At 44.7% G+C, this 14,105-nt stretch overlaps 1 protein-coding gene across 5 annotated transcripts in view; it reads left to right on the forward strand.

The window, feature by feature from the left end:
* Nucleotides 1-14,105, forward strand: part of KCTD1 (potassium channel tetramerization domain containing 1) — a 182,010-nt gene that overhangs the window by 110,627 nt on the left and 57,278 nt on the right. Inside the window, exons 2-3 of one of the 5 annotated variants that reach the window (XM_082416032.1) lie at nucleotides 2,242-2,468; nucleotides 2,780-2,874. The exons of 3 other annotated variants lie outside the window; for them this stretch is intronic. In XM_082416032.1, the coding sequence (XP_082272158.1) occupies nucleotides 2,791-2,874 (84 nt within the window). In that variant the 5' untranslated portion in view covers nucleotides 2,242-2,468; nucleotides 2,780-2,790. The remainder of the gene's footprint in view (nucleotides 1-2,241; nucleotides 2,469-2,779; nucleotides 2,875-14,105) is intronic. One more of the 5 variants, XM_082416034.1, reaches the window with a different exon arrangement.

The raw sequence follows: 14,105 nt of genomic DNA on the forward strand, positions 1-14,105 counted from the left end.
TTTATTTATTTTTGGCTGAGTTGGGTCTTCATTGCCGTGTGCGGGCTTCTCATTGCAGTGGCTTCTCTTGTTTCAGAGCACGGGCTCTAGAGTGCACAGGCTTCAGTAGTTGCAGCGCGTGTGCTCAGTAGTTGCGGCACATGGGCCCTAGAGCGCAGGGGCTTCAGTAGTTGCGGCACGTGGGCTCAGTAGTTGTGGTGTGTCGGCTCAATAGTTGTGGCACATGGGCCCTAGAGCGCACAGGGGCTTCAGTAGTTGCAGCATATGGGCTCAGTAGTTGTGGCACGTGGGCTCAGTAGTTGCGGCACATGGGCCCTAGATCACAGGGATTTCAGTAGTTGTGGCGCGTGGGCTCAGTAATTGCGGCATGCGGGCCCTAGGGCACGCGGGCTTCAGTAGTTGTGGTGCGTGGGCTCAATAGTTGTGGCTCGAGGGCTCTAGAGCGCAGGCTCAGTAGTTGAGGCACATGGGCTTAGCTGCTTCGCGGCGTGTGGGATCTTCCTGGACCAGGGATCGAACCTGAGTCCCCTGGATTGGCAGGCAGATTCTTAACTACTGTGCCACCAGGGAAGTCCCATTTATCTTTTATGAGATTTGATCGTGGACTCCAGATGCCTTTTGATTGATCACAGGTACAGAAAATAAAATCAGTGCCCTCACAGTTATTTAATTCCGTTTGAGAACTTATATCTGTTCTGGCTTAGGCACAACCGCCTTGGGTTACGTTTTCTTTTAAACTTAAAGAATACTGTCTGAGAGGGCAAAGTACAGTTAATAAAGGGATATAAACCAAACTGTCTGTTTTTCCTTCTTGGTGCTTTTTTTCAACTTACCTATTTCTCTTGGTTCTTATTCTCCCTTGGGCTTTACTCTCAGTTTTCACTTCAAAGGGGTGTAGAGAGAACAGAGAAGGGAAGAAGGAATTTGATCTGAGCGACGTGGCACGGGGAGGTGACACAGGGAGACACAGGGAGGTGTGTGAGCAAACACCCGTGATGGGAAAGAGCATGGTTCATTCCAGAATATTCCAGAACAGAAAGGAAGTCTGTGGGCTTTGTGCATAGAGTGATGGGGAAGGGGTGAAAGAGAAAGCTGAAGGGTTCGGCTCCAGCGCTGTGGCATCTAGACCGTGTTAAAGGTTTCAAACCTCATCTGTGGTCGGGGCAGTTGTGGAAGGGCTGTAAGCAGTTGTGGAAGGGGTGTAAGCAGGACAGGGTTCAACTTATTTGCCTTGTTTTGTTTTGTTAACAAGTTCTCTTTGGTTGAGAGATGTGGACCTTGGATTGCAGAGGAACTAGAGCAAGGGAGAAGTGACGGTGTCCAGGGACTAAGATAACAGTAGCGGGAGGGGGGAGAAGTAGTAGATGGTTCCCAGAAATATATGGGTGGTGTACTCCACAGGACATGGACGTCGGTGTCCGGGGGACAGGAGTTCAGGTGATGGACAGGTGAATGGTGGTGCTACATATTGAAATGGGACCGCTGTGGGGGGGGAGCCCTGGGGGGTAGATGGTGAGTTCTGCTTGGGAGATGTTGGATTTGAGAGGCTCTGGGACACCCGAGGGGAATGTTGGCTAAGCAGGTAGATAAACAGGTCTGGCAAAAGTCATCTGGAGGATAATATTTGGAAGTTCACCAGTTTGTGGATGATAATTGAAGCCACTTGGGGTGGATTATTTTGCTTTAGAAAGAAATCCTAGCTGGAGAATAAAAGAGAGCCCTAAGAAACTTGAATATTGGGTAGAAGGGTAGAGAAGGGGGTTGCTGGTATAAAGCCAGGGGGGCGGAGGGCACTGGTAGGTTGTAGTGTATTGGGACCAGAGGGAGTAGTGGGCTTTGTTAATGCGGCTGAGATTTCCGGAAGATGAGACCATGGTGTACGTCCTCTGGCTTCTCTGCAGAGCAGTTCTGTGGGGTGGTGGGCAGTGGGCAGAGGCCATATGGAGGGACCCGAGGGAGGGAAGAGAGGCGAGGAAAGGGGAACAGCTGGGCTGCTTTCATTTTTGACTGTCCAGGAGAGGGGTCAGGAGAGCGGGAGCTGGAGGGAGCTGGGGCTGGACACGAGTTTGTGGGGGATTTTATATATTTTTAACATGAGAGACACATGAGCACGTTTACATGCTGATGGGGAGGAGTCGAGAGCAGGAAGGAGGGGGGTGGGGGTGGGGTCCCCGAGGACAGATGAGGTGGCAGGTTTGGGGTGGTCTTGTTAATATTTTATGTACTTTTCTAAAACCGCAGAAGGAAAACACTGACCCAGGTTAGACGCAGATGACACTGCGACCTCAGCTCCCCTGCCAGCCCTCAGAGCCCCTCCTCCTCCATCTGGCCCACCGTGCTCCCCAGGGAGTCTGGGATCCTGGTCCTAAAAGATCCTGGCTCCCACTTCAAGGGTGTTCCTCATTCAGTCGGAGAACATCCTTTGTGTTTTAATTGAGTCAGTGACAAAGTGGAGGATCACATTCAAGGTAGGGGCCCATTTTATCGAAAGGAAAGCTAGATAAAATAGGAACACTGTGCGAAAGTGTTTCTCAGCCAGGGAGGGAATGAACAAGTTGCACGAGAATGAACGTGCTGGGTCTCAAGTTTCATAGCATGAAGATGGGCGCTTTTTTGGCATCACTTGAACTGATGTCGAGTATTGTGCATGTGCAGAGAGAGTTTCTAGATTTCAGGCTTCTATTCACTGGCTTTTTTCTGGGGGGAAAATTACTGTGACTTGCAACAAGTGTAATTTTTTAAATTTGTTTTTTTTTAATTGATAAACTTTATTTTTTAGAGCAGTTTTAGATGCCCAAGGAAACAGAGCAGAAAATTCAGAGAGTGCCCACAGATACCATGTCCCACACAGTACAGCCTGCCCCACTATTGATGGTACGTTGTTATAATTGGTAACCCTTCACTGACACCTCCTGAGCACGCAAACTCCATAGTGTACATTAGGGCTCATTCCTGGTGTTGTACATTTTATGGGATTTGACAAATGTCCAATGACATGCATCCACCATGTAGTATCATACTGAGTAGTTTCACTGCCCTAAAAAATCCTCTGCTCTGCCTGTTCATACCACCCTCCCCTCTGTTTATTTCTATGTGTGTTTGTTGGCTTGTCTGCAGCCATCTTCTTCCATGTAAGCATAGCAATTAGATTTTCAGTCTCTCCTTCTGAAGATCTTGATAGAACCTTAATAACAGCTTTGTTTGGGTTTTGAGTACTTTTGTACCTAAAAGAAAAATTCAGTCCCTGACCCGGAATTATGATTTTAAAGCAATGACATCTAATTCCGGCTTTATTTTCCTCTCTGCAAGTATTCCCTGCCCTACTTTTTAAGCTCTCTGTAGTTAACATTTCAAGGAAAGTTTTTTTTCCGTTTCTTTGCGGGGTGGTCAGGAGGGCAGAGAGATTCGCCCTTGACCCTCCCAAACCACCACAGGGCAGCCAGCTGAGGAAGTGTTCTGGGCCTCTCCTGAGTCTTGCAGAGTAGATTTCTGTTCCTAAAGGGCCGGAGGAGAAGCAGAGAAGTAGCGCTTCTTAAAGGTACTGGCAACAATGTTGGCAGCAGGGGCCTTAAGAGATGGAGAAAGGTAGTTTGGGGATTAAGGGGTTAAAGTATTAGCGTTCAGGGCTCTGCTTTTTACTCATTGCTACTTTGTGCAGAAAATATGTTGCTTTAAAGCCTAGGGAAACTGGTCGTTGTAAATTACGCGGTTTGAAAACTGTTGGGAAAAAATCCCAAAATGTGCAGGGAGAATTGGACTGAAAATACCAGTGCTTCAGAGGAGAGGCCCCTGGACGTTAAGCTTCTTGATCCTCGCATTGTGTTTCCTTTACCAAGGCTTTACCCAGGTCATCTCGGTTTCCAACATCCCTCTGGATGCCTTGGAGGAGACGGGGTGGGGCTGTAAAGTGGGGATCGCTTCTCCGACGTCGCAATGCGAGGACGTCGTGACTTTTGATGTTTCTCGTTTCGCCAGTGTTCATGTTTACCTGGCATTTTTCCTGACTATTTCCACTCATCCCAAGTGACAGTAGCCACGAAATCACAGGTTTGATGTGCTAGCTGTATATTCTAATACTCACTAAAACATCCAGAACTATTTAGAAGCAAGAAGATGCACGGTGCCCTGTTTGGGAACACCGGTGTCGACCACAGCCTCATAGAGCTGGAAGGTCCCCGCCCCCCCCGGATTTCCTGAAGCCCATGAATCGAGGCCCCCCCGGAGGTTCATCGTGCACGTGAGGCACGGTGCCCCTTGTCCAGTCGCTCCCCTGTGCCCAGAAGTGTCAAGGAAGGGCTGCTTCCTTGCTGGTCTCTCCTCACATTTGGCTAACTCACAATTTTGTGCATTCTTGGATTTTTTTTTTTTCTTCCCACGCAGAGGAAAATGCTCTCAAAGACTGGTCTCCAGCGTCCAGGAGTGTGTAAACGGAGGGCCCCGCCCTGGGGGGGGGGGTGGAGCTTAGAGATACCTAAATCATTTGCATATTTCTCAACTACTCTTAAACACCTACCCGCAGGTGCTGCGTGGGCCCTGGAAAGGACAACTGTCCGTCAGACTGCCGAGGACGAAGCCTCTCCTCAGCTTATATAGTCTCGGGGGTGAGACAGACGGAAAGGGGAAATAGGTAACAGCGAGAAAATGGGATACAGTAGCAATATAGTAGCATATAGTCGGATATGTTCTACAGAACATGAAACCCTGGGGACATGACAGGTGGTTATGGGCACGCGGGGCCACTTAGATGGGGCACGAAGAGACCCACCCTGGGAAGAGTGTTTTCAGGCAGAGGGAACAGCGTGTGCAAAAGTTTTGGGAAATCTTTGGGAAATGCAGGTTAGTTTAGTTTAATTCTGGGTTGCCAAGAAGAGAATGATGTAGACAGTAGGTTGGACCTTACTGGAGGCAGTGGGGAGATAGGGACACCGGCTTACACAGGGTAATCATGTCCCAGAATTTAGCACGGGACGAAGCAGATCGCAAAGCGGAGCAGCGCACGCGCGTTGGTGCAGTGTCTGCGGCCTGAAGCAGGTTATTGACCTCTAAATTGCACGTGATCTGTCCTGGCTGCTTACTAGCAGGGCTGCCTCATGCAGGGGTGTCTGTACCCCGCTTGGCGCAAGGCCTGGCACACTGAAGCCCCCAGCTGCAAAGGTTTTGCTAGCCGAATCCTCCTCTTAACCCCGGAGGCCTTGTGGAAAGTCCTTATGGGTAGAAAGAGATGCACGGTGAGAAATAAGCCAAGATTTAAAAGTTGTTTGGGTAATTCTGCTCCTTGCCAGCCTCATCAAAGGAAGGCTCTGGAGAAGAGTGCCTGGTATTGGCTGGGTTTTATAGGAGAGAGATTTTTTTTTTAGGGAAGTGAACTCTTTTGATATTCAGCATTCTTTCCAGAGGGCCTTTCTGGGCAGAGTTTATCCAGGCAGTACATATAAACAGTGAGATCAAGGCATTTTGTTTGGGGAAGAGTAAAAGTCGTGGCTCTAACAAATAAGTCTGGAAGGGCATATGTGGTTTTGTGTCTTTAGATTCTTTTCTTAATTTAAAGAATGTTTTATAATTTAACACATGCGCATATTAGATTTTTTAAATATGCCATGAAAAACGGCCTTGCCTCCTACTCCTGACTTCCGGTTCCCCACTTTCCTCCCTAGAGACGGCCACTGTTACATTTTCTTACAAATTCTTATGATTCAGCCATTTAATACGCATATTCAAATATATTGCATGCATCCCATATGTGTTTTGAAAGGTAGTGCTTTCTTAAACGTTTGGGTGTATGGCAGCTACTCAAAGGTTTGGGTAAAAATCAGACGACATAGAAAGAAGATGGAATAATGGGATATTATTATTGGGATATTGATTCCTGAGCATGAGTGAATTTGGGGGTTCACATAAGTAATACAAATCATTGCTAAGGGAAAAAATTAAAATCATATGTACAGTACAATGGAGCTCATTCTATCTGTAGAGACAGATTGTTTTGGAAATAAAACAGAACCTTGAATATTCTGGTTATGTATATACTCTTGGGGAATCTTTTGGAGTCTTTTCTTCTCTCTCTCACCAAAACCTGAAAGTGTTTGAGGTGCTTGTGAGTGCCTTCATCTTGGCCCCTACAGCAGGTAAATGTGGTCCACAAGAAAGTGGAGAGGTGGGCCTGGGAGCTGTCCTCAGGCCCACTGCTGGAAAGCAGGCAGTTTGTGCAGGTGAGGACCAGCATCCTCATACAGATGTTAGGGTGAGCGCCTCACCTCCTGGTAGCCCCTAGGGGATCCTCCTGAACAGGGCAGCAGCGAGATGCTCCAGCTGGTGATCTCAGGGCATTTGCATTAGAAGCCACCAAGGTAACAGCTGGGAAGCTCGTGAGTTAATACCTCCCTGCCCCCCAGCGTAGTGTCCAGTGCAGCTCCTGAAGCCCTCAAATCCTGTTCGGCTGAGGTGTTCCAGGATTGCAGCTTCCAGTCTGTTCCCTGCTTGGAACCACCCTGCTACAGCTGGGTTCCAGTGAGAGCGGGCAGACCCCGGAGCCCGGGAGTGGTTCTGAATGGCACCAGCCACAGTTCCATCACCTAAACCTTTATCCTTCTTCCACAAATGGCCTTTGCCAGTCTGCTAGCAGCTTTTCTTAAATTAGCAAAGAAGAATCAGCAGTAGGTAAAGGCAGATCTCCCCACCACGATTTTTCCAAACTGAAAAACTGGGTTAAATACAGGTAAGTAAGATTTTTCACAAAACCACTCAAGGCTTGCCTTAAGTTTATGATTTTTCAGATTTTAATGTCCTTTCACGTATATTATATAATTTGACCCCGACAACAACCCGTCGTGACCGTAAAACATTATTATCCTCCTTTGATAGATGCAAAAATCGAGGCTTGTAGTAGCCAAATCCCATAGCAAGTTCGAACAGAAAGTAAGACATTGTACACAGTGGACTTTCCCCAGAGGAAATGAAGGGAAACACTGGTTCTACAATAGGTTCCTAAAAAGTAAGGTTTCCAGGTCAGGTGCGTTTGGGGGAACATTGCCATCATCTTGAAACCCTATGTAAGGAAAACTATTTAATTCAGTGTTTTCCAGATTTATTTGAATTAACTCGTCATCTTTCCCCACCTGGGGTAACTAACACTACTACTCTTCATAACATTTTGGGAAACACAAGTCTACATCACCAGGGAAAATGTAATTTTTTTTGCAACTTTAAAAAAATGCTTCTCTGTAAATTTATTTGTACTATTTAAAATAATTTTAACTTTAATAATTTAGAAACTGCAAAAGATACCCACATGGCTATCAGCCAGCACTAGTATTTTCTGATTCAAGGAGCAGTGGACAAGCTGTGGGAGATGCTTGAAATCTCCTTTGGTTCTCAGCCACTTACTGGCTTTGTGACTTGGCCAAATTACTTAACTTGTCTAAACCTCAGTTTCTCTGTCTGAAAATGGTGTTATATTAATTCTTACTTTAGGGTCATTGCAGAGATTCAATGAGTTGACTCACGTAAAGCACGTGGCACATAGTAAGTGCTCAGAAAACACTAACCTTTATTATTCCTGAGATCCACGCAGATTGCTGTTCAGCAGAGTCTGGTAGACTCTTGTCTGGGGGATAGATGCCATCAAGATTTGATTAAACTTGAGAAAATTACAGCTGAGTTTCCTAGGGCTGCCATAGCAAAGTACCATAAACTAAATGACTTAAACAGCAGAAAGATATTATCTCACAGTTCTGGAGGCCAGAAGTCCGAGATAAGGTGGGTATCGGCAGGTCTGGTTCCTTCTGAGGGCTATGGGAGAATCTGTTGCATCCTGCCTTCTGGCTTCTGGTGGTTTGCTGGCAATCTTTGGTGTTCCTTGGCTTTATAGTCACGTCACCCCGATCTCTGCGTTCGTGTTCACGTGGGGTTCTCCTTGTGTGCTTGCCTGTGTTCAAGTTTCCCCTTTTTCTAAGGATACCAGTCATACCGGATTAGGGCCCACCCTACTGCAGTTTGACCTCATCGAAACTCATTACACCTTCAATGACCCTATTTCCAAATAAGGTCACCTGCTGAGGCACCATTCTGAAGTTAGGGCTTCAACATATGAATATTTGGGGGACACAATTCAACCCACAACACCAACATAGTAGGTCAGTCCCACTGAGAACGTGCAAGAGGAAAGAGATCTGGTTAAATATTTGGTTGTGAAATTTTGTACTTGCTTTTTTTTTTTCTTGGAACTATTTTTTTTCAATCACTTTCATTTTTTTTTTTTTTGTCTTTATTGAATTTGTTACAATATTTCTTCTGTTTTTTGTTTTGGTTTTTTGGCCATGAGGCATGTGGGATCTTAGCTCCCCAACCAGGGATCGAACCTGCACCCCCTGCTTTGGAAGGCGAAGTCTTAACCACTGGACCACCAGGGAAGTCCCTCAATCACCTTTATTAAGGTGGGATTACATACAACAAAATGCATCCAGTTTAAGTGTAAGTTCAGTGAGTTTTGACAAGCGTATACACCTGTGTAACCACCACCCCAGTCAAGACATAGATCATTTCCAACATCCTAGAAAGTTTCCTCTGGTCCCTCCCCAGTCAGCCCCCTGCCATAGCCCAGCCCCTAGGCAATTGATCCCTGGCCTGCTTCCTGCCACAGTGGATTAGTTATAGTTGTATCTTTTCTAGTCTTTCACATAAATGAAATTTTACAGTATATATATTCTTCTGTGCTGGCTTTTTTGCTTGTGTCTGCTTTTGAAGTGAACCATTAATCCACAGGAATCTAGTGTAGAAGTTTTTAGTAACTATAAATCCAGCTCTTAGAATTCTATAGCTAGATGGAGCACAATTTTGATAGATCTTTTTAAAATAACATTATTTCCTTACTATGCCTGTGGTTCTTTATTAGAGACCTTATGCCCTCATTAAATCCTTAGATCAGCCTTGTGATGTAAGTATTCCTTTCTGCATTTATAAAAGAGGCAGTTTCTTGGTGCTTTTTTTTTTTTGTCTTTGATTACTGCTACCTGGAAAATGTGTTTAGTTGAGGGAGGTCGAACGTCAGAATATTGGAATATGGCTGTAATGGCATTTTTAGTGAAATGTCACAAGGTCATTATAAAGATTAAGTGAGATCGTACGTGTCGCGTGTTGGGTATAGTGCTTGGCACACAGTGAGGGCCCCCAAGTGCCTCTTGTTGCTATGGTTATTAGTGGGCTCAGGGGCTGTCACAGCTGGAGCCCCTCTATGATAATCCAGGCCCAAGCTTTTCACCCTTCAAGGCCCAGGGAGGGGTGTGCCTGGTGGACAGAAGGTGGTCCTGTCCCCCCTCCCTCTCCCCCCTCCCCCAGCAGCACTGCCTTTTTTCTGCTTTTCAACTGCAACTCAAGTGTAAGCTCTCTTCTGAAAAGTAAAGGTTCCACGTGAACAAATGTGGGCGCTCCCCTGAAGTTCAGCCTCCTCATTGTATGGCAGGAGAAGGTTTATTGACTTCAGGCAGCAGGAGCACTTGAACTCAGCTCTCCAAACTTCCAGCCTTTAGGAAATTAAAACAGGGGCAATGCCAACCCAACACTGAGATGGTAACATTGTGCCAGTTCAAAACGAGGACTGTTCTTACCCATCTCGGCATTTCCCGTGCCAGCCAGGCTGGAGTAAACGTTGATAGGCATGCATATTGAAGTTACTCACCTTGCAGTTTCTTGTGTGGGACGTATTAAACATTTTAGAGCTAAAATATGGAACTGGCTGACACCATCTTTTTAGCAGTCATTTTCATTTTGTTTTTTTAGTTCTAATTTGTCATATTTTCCTCATCCCATACCCTTCATATCACTTTTGAAATACGTGTGAATTAAGGTCAATTAGCGTGTGTGTTGACACCCACCTCCAACTAAATCTCCGAATTATCTTCATATCCATCTTGAAGAGGTGGTAATTTCAGCTTAAGTGGCAATTAAAAAGCAAAGAATTACACTTAATAACCTCCGCGGGGGTACCTGAGGTCTTCTGTTGTGGCGTCTCAACAAATGCTATTGGTCATCAATAATTTAGGCGGGATAGCCTGTGACTTCCATGTAGTTTTACAAGGTTACCAAGGGCGCCACTTCTCTCTGGGGAGATGGCAGAGAGAAAAGAGCCGTGTTGAAGCCCTGCTCACCGGATGCTTCTTAGCTGTGGGCCTGGAGCAAGTCTCCAAGTGTCCCTGAGCCTCAGTTTCCCTTTTTGGGGAAAACAATCACATACCAGCTCTTTTCCAGCCCTGAGGTCATTTGCTATTTATTATCAAAGTAGTAATGTACAAATTCTGTTTTAGAGCTGCTACCTCAAATATGATCCCATGTTACGGGATTAACAGTAATTTAGTTAAGCGTATTGTCAGAGTTGACAGTGAGGATATAGTCATGCTAATTAGAACAGGTACAGTGAATAGGATCTTGCTAGAGCTGTCTCATTAAGACTGAATTGAATTGATTTTGATGCTTTTTTACAGATTTTTAAATTGACAGTAACAAATGGCAGCAATTGGCTCCAAGTATATAGACTTTTATCTAGAACAGCCATAGTCCCTCTCCACGATGGTTATTTTTTTTACATTTCAAGGATGCTAATTTCTTACCTCCTATCTCCTTTTTTATCATCCAACTAAATTTATTAGTGCAACCGAATATAGCTTTAGAGAGAGACGTGGTAATCACTGCTTAATTTAACATTTTAATTTCCGTAGTCCAACTACATGCAACAGAATATATCAAGTACATTATAAGCACATAAAATAATTCCACTGATGAAATTTATTTTGAGTCTTATTTTATATAAATGGTTGAGTGAATATTAATACTGAGATCATCTTCCCCATTATTACTAACTTCCTTTGATTACCTTTTAGTTTGGGATTTCCATTAGAAGGCCAGCACGTCTTTAAATGTGAAAATTTAGAATATTTATTTGTTTCAACATAACACTTTCCCGTACAATACTGGACTGACTTACAAACAAGTAATTACTATTTTAGCATCACTCTCATACCAGACTCTCATCTTTCGCTTATTTGTCATACATACAAGCTGCAGAAGGAGGCATGTTATCTATGTTTGAGGGCACTTAATTCACATGGGAATTCTTTAGGTGGGCTAACTAAGCCCCTCATCAGAGTGAGGAGTTTCTGAAGACATGTGAAAAGCAATCCTGTGGGATTTATTTTTTAATTTTATTTTTATTTATTTATTTATTTATGGCTGTGTTGGGTCTTCGTTTCTGTGCGAGGGCTTTCTCTAGTTGCGTCAAGCGGGGGCCACTCTTCATCGCGGTGCGCGGGCCTCTCACTATCGCGGCCTCTCCTGTTGCGGAGCACAGGCTCCAGACACGCAGGCTCAGTAGTTGTGGCTCACGGGCCCATTTGCTCCGCGGCATGTGGGATCTTCCCAGACCAGGGCTCAAACCCGTGTCCCCTGCATTAGCAGGCAGATTCTTAACCACTGCGCCACCAGGGAAGCCCCAATCTTGTGGGATTTAAATAACATAATTGTGAAAGTCGGGCAAGTTTTCATTAACCAAGTGTCTTCGTTGAGCTAGAAGTTGTACTTAAACAGATTTGAGAATAAAGTAATAAAAGTAATAAAGTAATGAAAAATAGACTAAAAGCAGGAAAAAAATGAATTTACTGCTTACTATTCTTGGCAGTTAATAATATCAGAAGTTCATCAATATACACTATGTGTATCAGTTAGAGTATATTCTCTTTTCTTAGCAGAAAAGATAATACTTGTAAAGTTTAAGTTTCTGGGTATTTGGATAGTACTGCATACTATGCAGTATAATGTAAGCTGGGACCTCACAGCAAGTTCAGAACCACTAAACAGAGGAAATGAGAAAGGTTGTATGAACGACATATGTGTAGACAGGTATTTTGTAAGTATCTCTTAAAATAATCATTAAATCCTTTAGAAATAACATCATTTGTAAAATCTTTAAAACCATCATTAAAAATAATAGCTTACTTGTGGACTTCCCTGGCGGTCCAGTGGTTAGGACTCCACACTTCCACTGCAGGGGACACAGGTTTGAACCCTGGTCAGGCAACTAAGATCCCACAAGCTGCGAGGTACTGCCACAAAAAGAAAAAAAAAATAGCTTACTTTTGTTAAAGGTTATTTTCCAGGCACTAGGTAAGTGCTTTTCATAACTGTCTACTCTTATACATGAATTATTGATTTTTCACAATAATCACAAAAAGCATTATTATTACCTTGTTAAAGATGGGGAAACTGAGGCAGAGAGTGGTTAAATCTCTGGCACGTGATGGAACTAGGATGGAAGCCCAGTGCTCCGGCCCTGGATCCCTCCATTCCATTCTGCCTCTGTGCACCATTGCTGATGTGTTAGTAATATTTTTCTAAATAGAATTTAGAAAGAATAGCTGTCAATTCATAAGATTATACCGTAAAATATTTTACTTCATTTGAAAGTGTTACTCTATTACCGAATAAACGTTCACCTAAGTTATTCGTAACATTTCTCATAGTGTCTGTGTTTAAATAATGTGCGGCTCTATGTTGCTCTATTATGTTGCTTGAAGCGTTCTGCCTGTTCCAGCCCCAGGTTCATTTTTTGTTTCCCCTTCTGCTTCTATTCTCTGTACTAAAGTGGTTTCCAGTCCCTTCAATGGTTAGCGCAGCCATGGTGCTCCCACCTTTCCCAGCCCCTCCTGGAATTCAGTATTAAATTATTCATCAAATGGTTATTAGTGCCTGGTAAATGCCAGGCTGTGTGCTGGAGACTGTCAACAAAACACTGTTCCGGTCCCCGCGGAACCTGCAGCCTGGTTGATTTCCAGGGGTGACTTTGAGTACATCTCATTTGTGAAATGCTTCACCCCGGACTGGGACTTGGTGGCGTTTGACTCTCTACTCTTGTCCAGCCTTACCCCACCGACCCCGAGTCTGTACGTCGGAGCTGCAGGAACCCAGAATCACCCCACAGGGCTGGCCACCTTGTCATTTTATGTAAACCTCAGCAATACCAAGACTCCTCATGCCCTGCTTCTCCGAATGTGGACTGCTAACCCCCGAGGTTCCTCCCAGCGCCGGTGTTTTTATTGTGCTGTATGGCAGCATCGAGCTTCTGTCTTGGGAAGTATGCGTTTACTTTATTTCCACAAAACCCCTATCGCCTCATTAGTGTTTAATTTTTCCTTAATTGACATTTATGCCTATTAACACCATGGGATGGTGGGTTTTGTCTTTTCTTTTTTTTGATGGATGGGATGGGTAAATAACAAATACAAAAGTGTTTGGGGCCACGGCCCAAAGGGAGAAATCACTGAGGTCATTTACTGGAAGGCGAGCAGAGCTCTCAGTGATGGAGCCTTATAGACTTGCTTTATCATAATCAGTACTGTTTATTCATTTTCTACTGTGTGCAAAAATAAAAAAGTGTTTCATTAAGTACTGCGGGGAGTTGGTAGGAAAAGTAACTGGGCAGGGCTTACCCGCCTCATTTCACTCTGATTGTGGCTGTAAGCTTTCATTTGATGCCTGTGATCTTCCACCCTGTGGGCTGGAGCCGTTGATCTGCAAGCTCATATATGGGGCCAGCTTTCCATCAGGGTCAAGGATCTATCTACCTGGTTCTCTAAAAATTAGGCTTCATCTCCACAATCTTCAGAAGGAAGCAATACATAGTGGGATCATTCAGACTGATTATGAAGGAGACCAATGCAAACTGTAGGACCTAGAGAACGCTTCAAACCCTCCCCGCAAACCTCTCTCACTGCTCCCCACTTAGAGGGATCAAGTAAGAGCTACTGTGGAATAAACAAGAGGACCTGTGGGCCAGCAGCCGGGCGTTAGAAACTGACCTCCTGAATAGAAAAGTGGATAGGTGGTTGGGAAATGAGGAGATGAAACTCGTCCGATTCACCCCACTCTCCGAACACACACACTTTTCTTCCTGTCTCTTTCTTCCTGTCTCTCCGGCATTTCCCTTTTCATCAATTTCTCTTCCCGTCTCCCTCCCACATCACTGGCCTTTTCTCCCTTCCTGCCCCTCCTCCATCCTTGTCTCCTCATTTCTTCTTGGCCTCTGCTCTTGGGCTATTTTCTGTTCTTTTCCTGCTGCCCTA

This window comes from Balaenoptera physalus, assembly GCF_965194825.1.
Source record: "Balaenoptera physalus genome assembly, chromosome: 12".
Taxonomy (NCBI): Eukaryota; Metazoa; Chordata; class Mammalia; order Artiodactyla; family Balaenopteridae; genus Balaenoptera; species Balaenoptera physalus.